This window comes from Ostrea edulis, chromosome 1 (genome assembly GCF_947568905.1).
Source record: "Ostrea edulis chromosome 1, xbOstEdul1.1, whole genome shotgun sequence".
Taxonomy (NCBI): Eukaryota; Metazoa; Mollusca; class Bivalvia; order Ostreida; family Ostreidae; genus Ostrea; species Ostrea edulis.
The window spans coordinates 56,109,784-56,125,236 of NC_079164.1; the positions used below are offsets into that span (position 1 = coordinate 56,109,784).

The 15,453-nt window shown below is 36.2% G+C and overlaps 1 protein-coding gene and 1 long non-coding RNA gene across 4 annotated transcripts in view; one reads left to right on the forward strand and one right to left on the reverse strand.

The window, feature by feature from the left end:
- LOC130051844 (ester hydrolase C11orf54 homolog) overlaps positions 1–15,453 on the reverse strand; it is a 227,025-nt gene that overhangs the window by 110,530 nt on the left and 101,042 nt on the right. For 2 of the 3 annotated variants that reach the window (XM_056154788.1, XM_056154790.1), the window contains exon 3: positions 4,824–4,897. In XM_056154788.1, the coding sequence (XP_056010763.1) occupies positions 4,824–4,897 (74 nt within the window). Of the gene's footprint in view, positions 1–4,823; positions 4,898–13,580; positions 13,606–15,453 lie in introns of those variants that run through there. The other variant, XM_056154791.1, reaches the window with a different exon arrangement.
- LOC130051907 (uncharacterized) lies at positions 54–2,912 on the forward strand. Its single transcript, XR_008800168.1, has 3 exons — positions 54–617; positions 1,286–1,453; positions 1,671–2,912. It is a non-coding gene; the product is annotated as an uncharacterized LOC130051907 (long non-coding RNA).

Consider the following 15,453-nt stretch of genomic DNA (forward strand, 5'->3'; position numbering starts at 1 on the left):
TTTCTTGAATGACCTATTAAAACACCGTTTTGTTTTTCAAACCTCTTGTTTTGATATCCAGCGCTAATTTTGAGCCGATGAAAAGGGAAAGGACTGAGAAAAACGGGAAATTGTGAAATTCAAGACTTCCTTCAAGATATCACACCGGTAATTATTTTCACTATATATTACTATAGAGGGGAAAAAATCATTTAAAATCAGTTTACAAAATTGATGCCGAATAACGCAGTCAGACACGTTCTATGTTACCCATCTCGTCTGCCGACACCAGAAAAACAACACCCTACGCGGCATTTTCGAAAATAAATTACTCGCAAACAAGACTACCCTCAAATCCACGTGTTTTTCACATGTGTGTAAACAGTCGGAGTGCACCTCAGGAAGTAGCCTCAGCTACCAACAACAAATAGTTCCTTTATATACACTTGGTTATTTCTACAAATTATACAAAATTTCCTAATCAGGGGTACAAAAATTAAGAGAAAAGAAGAAGAGGAATTGAGAAAAATCGCGCAAGGAAAAAAATATTTCTTTAAATATATGGAACTACAATTGACTAAGTTCATTTTGATTGGACAATTACTGGTGTGATACCTGAAGAGACTCCCAACCATTAAGTAAGTGATTTACACACTAGTGTATTTTGTAGATATTTTGACTTCATGTCAGTCATGATCACTGATAATCCGAAATTCCTCCGATTCTTATACCTTTCACATTTGTGTCTGATGATTTTCACTGCACATGACATATAAGGAAATCAAGGGTAACAGTCAGAGGTATCTTGAATTATGTAACTCATGTGTCTTTTGTAAAGTAGGACAATGAAATTCGCCAGTCTAAATGCGTCTATTGTGGGACACTGAGACGATTTTCATTTTCTACCCGGCACTTGATAACCCGTGATTTGCATCAACTAGATATCTACTCGCTAGACACAGTAATGCTATTTCATTTGTAACACCTCATAGTTTAAACACTCTTATTATGTACAAAGCAGGTCAAACTGAAATAACTTAAGTAACGTCGGCATTATGGTTAAAATCAGCTCGATCCGCTCCTTTATTTTTATGTTGTCGCAATACGAGGAGCGGATCGACGAGCTGATTTTAATCAGATTGGTCCGAAGGAACAGCAAGAGTTATCAATTGACAAGTAAAAATTTAAGTTGACAGCACAAGTGACCAGTGATTAGAAATATTTATTTATGGTCCTGTAATTTGGTTATAGGAAGGTCTTTCAGGTATCCTTTCATTATATATTTACAATTTCATTTTTCTTTCAGAATATAATTCATGATAGATACAGAATTTATATGGTGTGACCACTGACCTGGCTGGTTTCAATATGCCATTCTGAGAATTACACTATGCAGACCTGGATCAATGTTTATATACATTGTAGTTCCAAAGTGAATTTACCCTGAAGTGTCTTCAGTTCATGCACATTTTAGGTAAGTCCAATGAGACTGTTTAGGTCTATATGTATTGTGGATGGGAATTCCATGACCCTGATATCTCTTAAATTTGTCTGACAGCAAGTCAAATTGGGATGAATTTAATTCCACTATCAGTTTCAAATCACTGATTTAATTTGAACAGATCATACAAACTGTTTCTATTAATTTTAAATAGATGCCCACAAAATAATTGCATTATTATTTTTTTTAGAATGTACGTCATCAATGTTCTCCCAAAAGAAAGTGAGCAAAAACTTATCCAAAGAATCAACAGCACATTTTTGTGAAACTTATTAAAATGTGCAGGTAATATTGCTGTTAAAATATTTTGTATCCTATGATCTGTAATAAAATACAATGTATAAGTGGCATATTGATATACCTTTAACTTCGTTATAACTTTTCAACTAAAATGGGTAGGGATTTTATATTTGCCATTTTTATTGTTTGTGACAAGAAAAAATTGTTTTAATATATATACAAACTGTATATATAAAAGTACCTTAATGACCTTTTGACCTACTAAGGCTTTCTGAAGGTACCAAATTTGATCTTCTGACCTTGACATGAATTTTGACCTACTTGTCTTGAAAAGCGTTAAGTTTGGGGGCATCCATGGTTCACATTCATGTCTTGTTGCTGTTCAGACTATGAAAAGATGTTGCTGTTAAGAACGATTATCTAGCACAACCATTTAATGCAAAGTTAACCTAAGTTCAAACACAGGTGCTTGTGGACAGGACTTCCGGTACCCCCCTTCTTTTATTTTTAAATGTTCAATTTCTTGCGTATTTCGGACGTATTTTGGATAAAATATGTAACTTCAGAGTTTATCTATTTCAATGGAATACACAAATCTCGCATAGAAACCGTTTTTAAAAATGTCATATCACCGATCATAATATATGAACAAGGTGTGCAACTCAGCCAGCGACATGTTGAAAAAATCTACACCTCGCTGAGAAATCCTATCGAAAAAACACCAATAATGCATATACCAACTGAAAAGAACGGTCATTCTAAATCTACTGATGATTCGTGGATTAAATGCCTCGCTATTTGGTGCGCAATAACTACTTCACACCGCTCAATTTCATCGTTTTAACCTCGCCACTTCTCATTTCTGACTATAACGAACGGAAGTTGTAATGCTGGAATATTTCTGTCGCAGCCAACTAATTTTAGAACGAGAAAACCCGAGACGAGGTCTTCCGAATACCATTAGCTACACGAAAAGGGAAGAGAATACCGATCATAGTAATCAAGTCTAGCCAAAGAGGATTTTACAAATACAGTACCTGAATAGTACCTAAAATAGTACCATAATTGTACCTAAAATGTACCCGAAAAGTTTCTGAAATGGTACCAGGATTGTACCTTAAAAGTACTCAAAATGTACCTGGATTGTATCAATAATGTACCCATAATATACCCTGAAAATGTATCGAAGAAATGTACCCAAAAGGTACCCCAAAATGGGAACAACAATGTTGACAAAATTGTACCTAAAAGGTACCCCAAAAATAGAAACTTTCAAAGTTGAAATAATAATGTACCCAAAAGGTACCCCAAAAATTAAAACCTTAAAAAGTTGTACGGGTAAGAAAATGTACCCGAAAAAGTACCCACCTGCAGCTAAAAATATTTTTAAAGTCCGGTTCCAAAAAGGGTAGACTTTTGGGTAACCTTTAGGTACATTCCAGGTTCCTTTTGGGTACTTTCCGGGTACTTTTTAGTGTACCCGAAGCGTACTCAAAGTCTGTACCCAAAAATATTGTACCCAGAAGGTACCCTAAAAACTGATACTTGAAAAGTTGAAAATAATAAGGTACCCATAAGGTACCCCCGAAAATTGTAACTTAGACAGTTGCATGGGAAAGAACAATGTAAGCGAAAAAGTACCCACCTGCAGCTAGAAATATTTTTAAAGTGAGGTTCCAAAAAGGGTAGACTTTCGGGTACCCTTTAGGTACATTCCAGGTACCTTCTGGGTACATTCCGGGTACCCAAATTGTACGTGTAATGTATCCGAAATGTACCCCAAAAAGGTACCCAAAATGTACTTATTTTCTGCAAGGGATGGAATGTGTCCTATAAACATCTACGGTTCTACAAAAGATTTTTGAAATTGGTCAATTTTGGGCAGTTTTTGCCCTAACCCTAAGGCCCAAGGGGAGCAGGGATCCTGAAATTTACAATTTATGTCCCCCTTGTTCCAAATATGCTTCCTACCAAATTTGAAAAGAATTGGAATGATTACAATCAAGGAGTTAAAAAAATTTATTGTTCGCACATTTAATAACAGACCATTTTGGCCCCAACCAAATATCAAATTCCTACACCTGGGATCATCAAATTTACAATTTTGGTAAAGGACTACCTGCTCTTTCTAAATATCCATCTAGTTTTAATTCAGTACCAATAGCACTAAAGAAGATTTTATTCATAATAAGGCCACAGTTTTTTTTTTATTTCTTGGTTTACGGATCCGCCTACTCTAATTTCTGGGTAATCGAAAAAAAAAAAAATAATAAATTTCTACTTGTGTTTAATTCCGCCGATTCTACCCAACGTGTCAAACCGTAAATAAAAATAAAATGCATTTTAAATTTTACGAATAGAAAATCGTGAAACGCAAACCAATTGATTTGTATGTGGTAATCACTATTCGTTTTGCGAAATATCTTTATTCCGTAGTTTTGAAAACCATGTAAACAGATATGGCCACGATGACAGTAACGATGCCTATATATCGTTCTTGTGGACGAAATAGATGCCAGATGACATCTTCAATAAAAGGAATTGATAGAAATAAATACTTCTCATATAATTGGCGGTATTCTTGCAGTGCTATTTTGGTGTTTAAGGATGAGTGACTTTACTAGATAGGATCGGATGTTCCTGATATCGTTAGGTGATAATGTCCTACGGACTCGGTTTGAGTGTGGTGAGGGCCTGTTCCGAGACACAGCTAGATTATTCTAACTAGTTACTTTATACCACAACAGTACATACCATAATAAACGTATTTGAATACATGTACGTTCATCTCTGCCGTCAAAAATCCGAATAGAGAATAAAGAACAGTGTGAGAAATTCTTGGACGCTTTTGATACTTTAATGAACGCGTTAAAATATGACGAATTCCCAGACGAAACTCGGAAAGCTATGCATATTTCTCGAAAATCAGTATACCTTGTGTAGTGGTGGAAAGAATTTGAGTACCAAATAAAAATGAAAAACAGAAAACACTTAACACTTTTTTCAAAACAGGTGATAGAAAATTTTAAGGGCATATCTATGTGGGGAACTTGATTGGGAAAAAGATTGAAAATTGGTAAAATTTTGGATTCGAAAAACCTACCTTATCTTTCTTTGGAAGAGGTAGTAGAAATCCTGGACCACCAACATCTGCCAAACGAGCATTACCACACAAGCCTGCAATGAGCATTACAACACAAACCTGTAATGAGCATTACCACAATCCTGTAATGAGCATTACCACAAACCTGTAATGAGCATTTATTTTTCAACAAGAGTACCGCCAACGGTACATAATATGCCCGTGAAAAGCTAAAATAGGGCGATTTTCTTACACCATGATTTGTAGAACTTGCCTTCAAATAGTATCAACAATCATCACGGTGACGTCACATACTTTCTTTGCATTGAAAAAACAAGACAATCATGTACTCTTTATGTAATAATTTCACTTGGCATAAGATGTATGTGTACCATGTTTAATGGTCCTTGCTCCAATGAATCGGTCTGCATCCTGCTACTATGAAACAAAGTTTGAAGTGGATCTGTCAAAGCACTTTCAAAAAATTACGCGGACAAATTTCTCAATAAAGAAGAGGAATAATAACGAGCTATAACTGTGTTGGGATGCCAACACAAATGTCTCCGAACACCTCCCCATGTCAGAAATGTATGTTGATGCCAGAAATGGACTCAGAATCCTCAAACAAGAGCTAGGCCCAAAGACCACATCGCTCACCTGAGTCACTTGGCTCATATTTAAAGATTTTCCCTATATATTTGTCTGCAAAACTTTCATGCCCCCCTTGTGACCCCATCCTCACCTGGGGGGCCATCGTTTTAACAAACTGAAATCTGAAATATGTCAGAAAGCTTCCATGTAAATATCAGCTTTTCTGGCTCAGTGGTTCTTGAGAAGATTTTTAAAGATTTTCCTTATATATTTGTATGTAAAACTTTGATCCCCTATTGTGACCCCATCCAACCCCCGGGGGACATGATTTGAACAAATCTGAATCTGCATTATGTCAGGAAGGTTTCATGTAAATCTCATCTTTTCTGGCTCAGTGGTTCTTGAGAAGAAGATTTTTAAAGATTTATCCTATATATTTGTATGTAAACTTTGATCCCCTATTGTGGCCCCAACCAACCCCCGGGGGCCATGATTTGAACAAACTTGAATCTGCATTATGTCAGGAAGCTTTCATGTAAATCTCCGCTTTTCTGCCTCAGTGGTTCTTGAGAACAAGATTTTTCCTATATATTTGTATGTAAAACTTTGATCCCCTATTATGGCCCCATCTAACCCCCGGGGGTCATGATTTGAACAAACTTAAATCTGTACTATGTTAGGAAGCTTTCATGAAAATCTCAGCTTTTCTCGCCCAGTGGTTCTTGAGAAGATTTTTAAATGACCCCACCCTATTTTTGCATTTTTGTGATTATCTCCCCTTTGAAAGGGACATGGCCCTTCATTTGAACAAACTTGAAAGCCCCTCACTCAAGGATGCTTTGTGGCAAGTTTGGTTGAAATTGGCCCAGTGGTTCTTGAGAAGATGAAAATGTGAAAAGTTTACGACGACGACAGACAACGGACAAATTTTGATCAGAAAAACTTTCAAATATTTCGAAATATGGCGGTATATAGTGGCCGTTTTCAAAATGGTGGCTCAAAAAAAATTTGATCTTAGAAATGAACTCAGGGTCACAATATTACCCTAGAAATAAAATTTGCTTGAAATCTGACAACCTTGATTTTTTTTTTTAACGTTTTTGGTGGCCATTTTGAAACGGCGGCCATTTTGAAAATTTGGAAAGTTGATTGCACCCCTCCTTATGACCCCCTATCAGTTCACAGAGTTTGAAGTGGATCAGCCGAAGCACTTTCATAAAATCGCGCGGACAAATTTCTCACTAATGAAGAGGAATATTAAGAAGAAAAGAATAATAACGAGCTATAACTGTGTTGGGATACCAACACAAATGTCTCCAAACACCTCTCCATGTCAGAAATGGTTTTTGATGCCAGATATGGACTCAGAATCCTCCATAAACCCTAGAAAGTAAATTAGGATGAAATCCGACGGACAAGATTTTTGGCCGCCATTTCCTTCAATGGCGGCCATTTTGAATCATTTCAAAATTGATCGCAAGGAAATACAGATGCTAGAAATGAACTGTGGATCCTCAATTGACCCCAGAACCCAAATGTAGTAGATTTTAACACTTTCAAATATTTTGGTATATGACGGCCATTTTCATCAAAATTTTATTTTATGGTGGAAATGGACTCGGGGTCACCAAATTACCCTAGGAATAGAATTTGGTTGAAATCCGACAACGTTGATTTTTTGGCCGCCATTTTGATGCGGCGACAATTTTTAAAATTTGGAAAGTTGATTGTACCCCTCCTCATGACCCCCTATCAGCTCACAAAGTTTGAAGTGGATCAGTCGAAGCACGTTCATAAAATCGCGCAGACAAATTTCTCACTAATGAAGAGGAATAATAAGAAGAAAAGAATAATAACTAGACACTCATTATTAGTAATAAGTAGGTCTTCTGTTAAACCACTTCCGCTACACAGCTTTCTGTTCTTACGAGAATCATTCAAATATATCAGAGAATGTGCCTTAAGAAAAAATGGAGTGTTATCGAACTTTTTACTCATTTCTCGTAACTTCCGGTGACGGCCGGAAGTATAACTATTCAGATGTGTTTCCCCATAAATCACAGCGACTCTCCACTGTCTACATTCCCTGAAAGTTTCACGTCTCTATTTGAAAGAGTTTTCAAGAAAAAGAAGTAGACTAAAGAAAGAAAAAGTAGTGGGTTACTACCGACCGGAAGTGAATTTTGAAAAACGAAATTGTCAAAACTCTAGAAGTTGAAACTGTTATTAACATATGTGAAAATCATATCAAACACTTGAAATATAAGTGAGATTTATGGGGGACACAAAGACGAAAAGTATAACAGTATTTTATCGAGAAACCGGTAGTAGCGTTTTTGACTACCGACGGGGTCAATATTCTTTTGACACTTTGAAAGAAACTTAATAAACTAGTATAGGTTTCAATTTAAAAGAAAAAGTTTGAAATTTGCGAATCTTTCAATCACTTCCGGTGACGACCGGAAGTGACGGCGACAAACAAATCAATGTACATGCACTATACAATTGAGACATCTATAATCTCTGAAAGTTTGATTTGTTCATCTTTAGTCGTTTTTGAGATTCCCCTCGGACAAAATGATTTTTTAAAAACGGAAATTGGACTTTTTGAAAAAATGAAAAATATTGTCTAAAGGTACTACAATTCTCTATCATCTCTGTAAATGGCAAGAAAATCCAGCAAGCCATCTCTGAGAAATCGTGTTGACAAAATTTGAATATTGTGCATTTTTCAACCACTTCCTGTTTAAACCGCAAGCGACGGACAATCATATACAGAATATATATACCATGGATTATTGTTAGTCTACAACCCCTGCAACTTTCAAGTGTCTACCTATACTCATTCCTGAGAAATTAGTCAAAGAAAGTCTAAATTTGTCCACACCATATCTCACGACCGGAAGTCAATTTTACAAAAATATTTCACGTTACTTTAGACATGTATAGTGTTTATTATATAATTATGTAAAATTCAAGTCAATAATTTGTATCATGACCGAGATTTATGGCACTAAAAAATGAGAAAATGAAAAGTATTTTTTGATATAACCGGAAGTCAGAGTTTCAACTTCCGGTGGGGTCAACATTTTTGGAGACTTCGAAAGAGACCTTATAGACTGGTATAGGTTTCAATTTGAACGAAAAAGTTTGAAATTTTCTATTCTTTTAATCACTTCCGATGACGACCGGAAGTGACGGCGACAAAAAATATTACGTGCATGCACTATATACGTGAGAGATATATTATCCCTGAAAGTTTCATTTGATTATCTTCAGTCGTTTTCAAGTTTACCCCCAGACAAAATGACTTTCAAAAAGCAGGAAATCGAACATATCTCCACGAACGGAAGTGAATTTTGAAAAAAAAAAAAAGACTAGAGATATCATCGTTCTCCTTAATCCGCGAAAGCTTCAAGAAAATCCATCAAACATTGCGTGTCACGAAAGGGAAAATAATAATAATAAACAGTACAATCACTATGAGGTCTTAATCCGTCTGAAACGGAAGACCTTAACTAGACACTTATTGCCACGGCAATAACAAGGTCAAAAATCATCAAAATCTATGCATGCATCTCTGAGAAATCGAGCTCACAAAAATTGGAGAGAATAATAATTAGCTATAACTGTGTTGGGATGCCAACACAAATGTCTCCGAACACTTCCCCATGTCAGAAATGCTTTTGGATGCCAGATGTGGACTCGGATGTGGACCTTCATAAACCCTAGAAACTAAATTTGGTTGAAATCAGACAAACTTGATTTTTGGCAGCCATTTTCTTAAATGTCGGCCATTTTGAAACATTTAAAAACTGAATGGAAGGAAATACTGATCCTAGAAATGAACTCTGTGCCCTCAATTGACCACAGAACTCAAATGACGTAGACATTTTATTACTTTAAAATATTTCGGTATATGGCGGTCATTTTGAAAATAGCGACTCAAAAAAAATTTGATGGTGGAAATGGACTCAGGGTCACAAAATTATACCCTAGGAATAGAATTTGGTTGGAATCCAAAAATCTTGATCTTTTGACGTATTTTTGGCCGCAATTTTCTTTAATGGCGGCCATTTTGAATCATTTGAAAATTGATTGTAAGGAAATACTGATGCTAGAAATGAACTGTGAACCCTCAATTGACCCCAGAACCCAAATGAAGTAGAGATGTTAACACTTTCAAGTATTTCGGTTTATGGCAGCCATTTTGAAAATGGCGGCTCAATTTTTTTTTTTTTTGATGGTGGAAATGGACTCGGAGTCACCAAATTACCCTAAAATTAGAATTTGGTTGAAATCCGACAACCTTGATTTTTTAACATCAATTAACAAATGGACTGATGCTTTTTTAATTTTTGCTAGCATCTATCTAGCGGCACACCCTGACAAAACACAGCAACTGTGCAAGTACTTGCATGACGTTAGACTAGGGGCAGACACATGGCAGGGTTGGGTCATGTACGATGAACAGTTCAGGTAACGTATGGCACTAAGCCCATCAAGTAATTGGGGGTAATTCAATAAGAGGTTACAAACACTCAACAGCAAAGTCATATATTGCAGCAATTAGCTTTTATTGCAAACTTAAGGGCTTATATGACCCAACTAAAACCTTTGGGGTGCAAAAGCTCTTGCAAGGCATGAAAAGATCAGATCCGGGGGTTGATAGTCGATTACCAATTACATTGGATATCTTGTTTATCGTAATTCCAAAACTTCAAATAGTTTGTAGCAGTGCTTATGAAAAAGCCCTATATAAGGCAGCGTTCTTCCTCGCATTTCATGCCTTGCTAGGAATTGGTGAAATTGCCTTGTCAAAAGGCAATACAGTCAAAACTATACTACAATTAGAGGATGTTTCATTAAGTCCCAGTAAATTGACAATTAACATAAAACATTCAAAAACAGATCAAATGGGCAAAGGGATGGCATTATGTGTGCAGGCATCACATGGGGCTATGTGTCCTGTTGGGGCTATGCAGGAGTACTTACAAGTGCGCCCAAAAATGTCGGGGCCTCTATTTTGTCATTTCTCAGGAAAACCTCTGACGCGTTATCAGTTTAGTTCAGTGTTAGATAAATCATTAAATATATCTGACATAGATAGTAGAAATTTTAACTCTCATTCATTTTGGATTTGGGGCAGCAACTACTCTCGCTCATCAAGGGGCAACAAAGGAAGTTATTCAAAATTCAGGTCGTTGGCTTTCTAATGCATATTGTTCATACATCCGATAACCATTCAGTTATCTAACATGCATTTAGGTTTTTGTTTTATATTTAGGCTATTATAAAGATTGGATCGTTGGATCATCCATTATCAAGAGAGCTTTTCTAGCATCAAGATCAATAACAGGGGGGTCATAACCTTAATGTTCCGAATACACATATATGGTGGCAGGGCTAAGGGGGGATGGTATTGAGTCAGCTGGTGCCTAAACTCCAGCTGCTGCAACAATTAGAAGAGGACCTCAATCTCATTATTATTCACCGTGGGGCAAACAATTTGGGTCTTGTCCAGTTGAAAGCCCTGCTACAGCAACTGCAAGTAGCACTTTCAAAGGTATCGAAACTTTTCCGCAATTCAAAATTAGTTTGGTCATGTCTCCTTCCCAGGTGCGTATGGCGTTATTCTAGTAACATAAAAGCCATGGAAAATGCCCGAACTAGAGTGAACAGGGAGGCTATTCGATTTATTACATCCCAGGGTGGGGCATACATTAAACATACACAATTCGAGGGCAAGCACAATACATGTAATTTGTTTCATGAGGATCGCGTTCATTTATCTCAATGTGGAAATGACCTGTTTTTGAATAACCTACAAGGAGCAATTGAGTATTTTGTGAAGGATCAGGGTAATGCATACCCAGCTTAATAATGAGCAGGCCCTGGTCGTGGTGACCATTTGCGTTGTGGTACTGCCGCCGTCACTATTGGTTCTTGGCACCCCATTAGTGGCGGTTGCAGTTCCATAACTGCTTGTGGTATTGCATATGCTGGTACACAAGCAGTTATGGACCTTCCAAGTGGCGTATTCCGTCGCACCTCAACGCAGTTGGATGAGTGCAACACATTCTTAAGCTCATTACATTGTTTTGATATTGAACTGTTGATTTGGAATTTGTACTTTGAACATTGAACTTGACTATTCAGCATTGAATGATACTTGACTATTGGGCATTGAACTGTATTTACTATTGATTGTTTATTGTTTTGGTGACGTTCATGTACTTGTGACATACCCAGTGCATGATCCGCCCAATTTGGGGCTGTCACATATTTTGTATTGATTGATTGATTATTATTGAGGGGCAGCCCTGTGGTAACCCCTGCAAGTAATCACCGCGGCCAAAAGCGCCATAATAAACTAGTATAAACACATATCTTGTGTATATATTTAGAAAATCTGAGATAAATAGTGTATAGTAAAGCTTACGTTACAAAATTCTATAGTATATACCAAGTTTTAACAGATTGTAGTATATCTATGACAAAAACAAGGTTTAATTTCTTCGATTTCATGCAGAAAACTTTTTAAAGTATGCACTTCATCAAATTGTAGAGTTGGGGAAGGGGAAGGGGGTGTTATTGGTGTATTTGACGTTTATTTCTGTTCAAATTATGCAATTAATACCGAGGATTTCAATAATAATCTGTTTTAAAAACAACAGATACCTAGAATTAAAAGCACAATGAAAGCATGTGATACAATCAGGCACGTGGCATCGTTTATAGGGGGGGGGGGGGGTTGGTTGACTTCATCAACAATGCCTAAAATTTCTTGACAAGTAAATTTGAAAAAAAAAAAAAAATAATAATAATAATGATAATCCAAAGCTTAAGAAGGAAGGCAGCAAGGGTTGATCTTTCAGTTTCATTCATTGGTTAAATTTTACATTTCCACTACCATTCACGACAATGCTGTTTTTTTTTAAGGGGGGGGGGACTATCCGACTATAGATCTATATCTGCACGTAAAAATAATGTAATAATAAGAGGAGGCAGTCCCATTGTTGCTACAAGCCTGATGATTGTTTTTGTGCTCATTTGAGTAATTGAAGTGCAAGAAGAGGTGTAAGTTGATGTACACAAAATCTAACTTTCAAAAGATTGAAACACACGGGAAAAAATATTTTAACTAAAATATCACACTACAGATACCAATTCAAGATAGTTAACATGCGTTATTTATTGGCACCTAGTGTACATTTAGCAACAAGTAGTTTTGTTCAGTGTGAAACGATAAATTGATAATGTACATGTATGCATTGGTTTTGTACATGTGTTTTAGGCATATCGTAAATGAATGTGTTGGGGTTGTGAGTGGGTGTATTGGTTGTCGAAAATATTGATAAAAATTAATAATGAAGAATTGCTGATATACTAAGGACATCATGATTCTGATTTAAAGAAATCGAGAACTAGGCAATATTTATATACTTTATTACATCATGACCATACATTGCTTGCTAGAAAACCTCACAAGGGACACATATAAATGTAATTAGTAAAATAATTGGTTCAATTATAACAATTTTAAGTCATTACCATTAATTCTTAGAAAAATTCCTTAACTGGCAATTGATTGCAATCAAAAATTCTAAATCTTCTATTTATTCCTTATATGACACCGTCGAATGCGGACCACAATTTCCTGTGCGCCCTCTGTAATCAGGTGGAAATAACTAGCATAGCGTTATGAAAAATGTAGGCGATTATAGAAGAAGAAAATAATAAGAACTAGAAACTCATTACTAGTAATGAGTAGGTCTTCCGTTATACTACTTCCTGTCGAGATTGGAAGTTAAAAAGCCATTCAGTATAATTGAATGTTCATTTTCTTCACACATTATCCGTTGATATTAAGGCTAGCAGTGTTGGAAATAAACTGCAGTTCAGATTGCTTTAGTCAAATTCGGTTCCAGTTTTGTGAAATGCATTGTAACATAATCGGACATAATTAACTACTGAAAAGAAAATATCCAGCCATCTCTGAGAAATCATGTCGACAAAAAAAGGGGAAACTCTATTTAAAAAGTGAAAGTCTTATTTTCCGAATTACTTTCCTGTTGTCTTTATTCACTTCTGGTCATGACCGGAAGAGCTCCAATCGAATAAATATTTCATTCTACACCTTAATAATTCTCAACTAATCATACTTTTAACTTTCGTCAAAAATACCCATGTTTGAGACAACTTCCGGTTTTTCAGTCGGCACTTCCGGTGGACACATTTTACATGAACAAGACCTAATCATCATCCATTATAGCCCCAATATCTGTCAAAAGAAAAAAAACTTCAATTTTTTTTAGTTTTTATATCGCTTCCTGTCACGACCGCAAGTGACGGCTACGTACGATTCTCACATGATGCAAACAACACACTGATGACTGACTATCAATCTTGAAAACTTGAGACTTCAGTAGCTCACATTTGCAGAGTAGTAGCTTGAACAAATTCTCATTTTGAAGACTGCAAATCTCGCGACCGGAAGTAGATTTCACCAAAATATTTTACGTTACTCTAGACATTTGCAATGTCAATAACATACAAGAAAATCATTTGTAATACTCCATATACAAGCGAGATTTAAGGCAAAGTCAAAAACTCAATTTTTCCAGTTTTTCTCTTAAAACCGGAAGTTGTCGTTTTTGATTCCGGTAGGATCAACATATTTCAAAAGAACAAGAATGAAACAATAAATTAATGTTTGTTCTGCGTCAAAAAAAAATCTGAAATTTTCGATTTCTTTGATCACTTCCGGTGAGGTCCGGAAGTGACGACTGACGGAGTTAACCATATTCGACAAACCTACTTGTCATGATCTATCATTCCTGAAAGTTTGGTGCCTTAATCTTTAACCGTTTCCGAGATCTCCCGCGAACAAGATCGCTTCTAAAAAACGGAAATTGGACATATCTGACGACCGGAAGTGAATTTTAAAAAATGAAAAAAAAAGCCTCGGGGTATTTTCATTCTCTATCATCCCTGAACATTTCAAGAAAATCCATCCAGCCATCTCTGAGAAATTGTGCCGACAATCAAAGGCCTGAAGGGCCTGAGAGTCGACGCGCTCTTCGTTGTCAACTGGAATAGGTAATCTTGAAGGAGCAAGATAGTAGTAATCAAGGATGACGAACATTGTTTGTGTGAGTTCGCATATGCACGCTTCTTTTAGCAGGATTTATACTTAATGCATCATAACTGTGTAAGGTGACTAAATTTGACTAAGTCATGACCACTGCCATTTAAATTACATGTACATATCCAACATGGATGTAAAGAGTCATTGCTAATTGATGATTGTGCTAAACAATCCATGATGTACAAATGCTAACAATTGGAGGAAAATCATTATGTAGTCATTTAGTACTGTATATCACAACAGAAAACCCTCAAATAAGCACCACAATGGTTGTAAGAAGATACCATCCAACAAAAAAGTTTAGCAAATCAATTCCTTGAGCTTAAACTTTAGTCAATGTTACAATGACTATGCAGTTGACATCTGTAAGAAACATCGCTGTTTTTACTGTACTGACTATCTGTGCGTATTTTGAGAGTTTATTCATCAACTAGTCATAAAATGCTACCATCAAAACAATAAAGAAAACAAGAAATGTTTGTAAAACAATACAAACATACAACAATACCCCCACTCCCAACGTGGTGCAAAATTGTAAATGGTTATACACATGCATCATCTAATTAATAATAGTACCAAACTAATGCAAGTCAAGATGTTGAGTGGACAATATCTTCCTATCTCCAGAATGGACTGACCCTTGGCCTTTGACCATGTGACCTAAAATAGATAGGTGTCATCTATTCCATAGGATGTACCAGTGTACCAAGTTTGGTGTCCGTCAAGCTACTGATTCTTGAAATATAGGAGACAATATATTACTATGTCCAGTTTGACCCTTGATCTTTAACCATGTGACCTCAAAATCAATAGGGGTCATCTGCTTCTTAAGATGTACCAGTGTTCCATGTTTGATGTCCATCAACCAAAGGGTTCTCGAGATATTGAATGGAGAGTATATTCCTATCT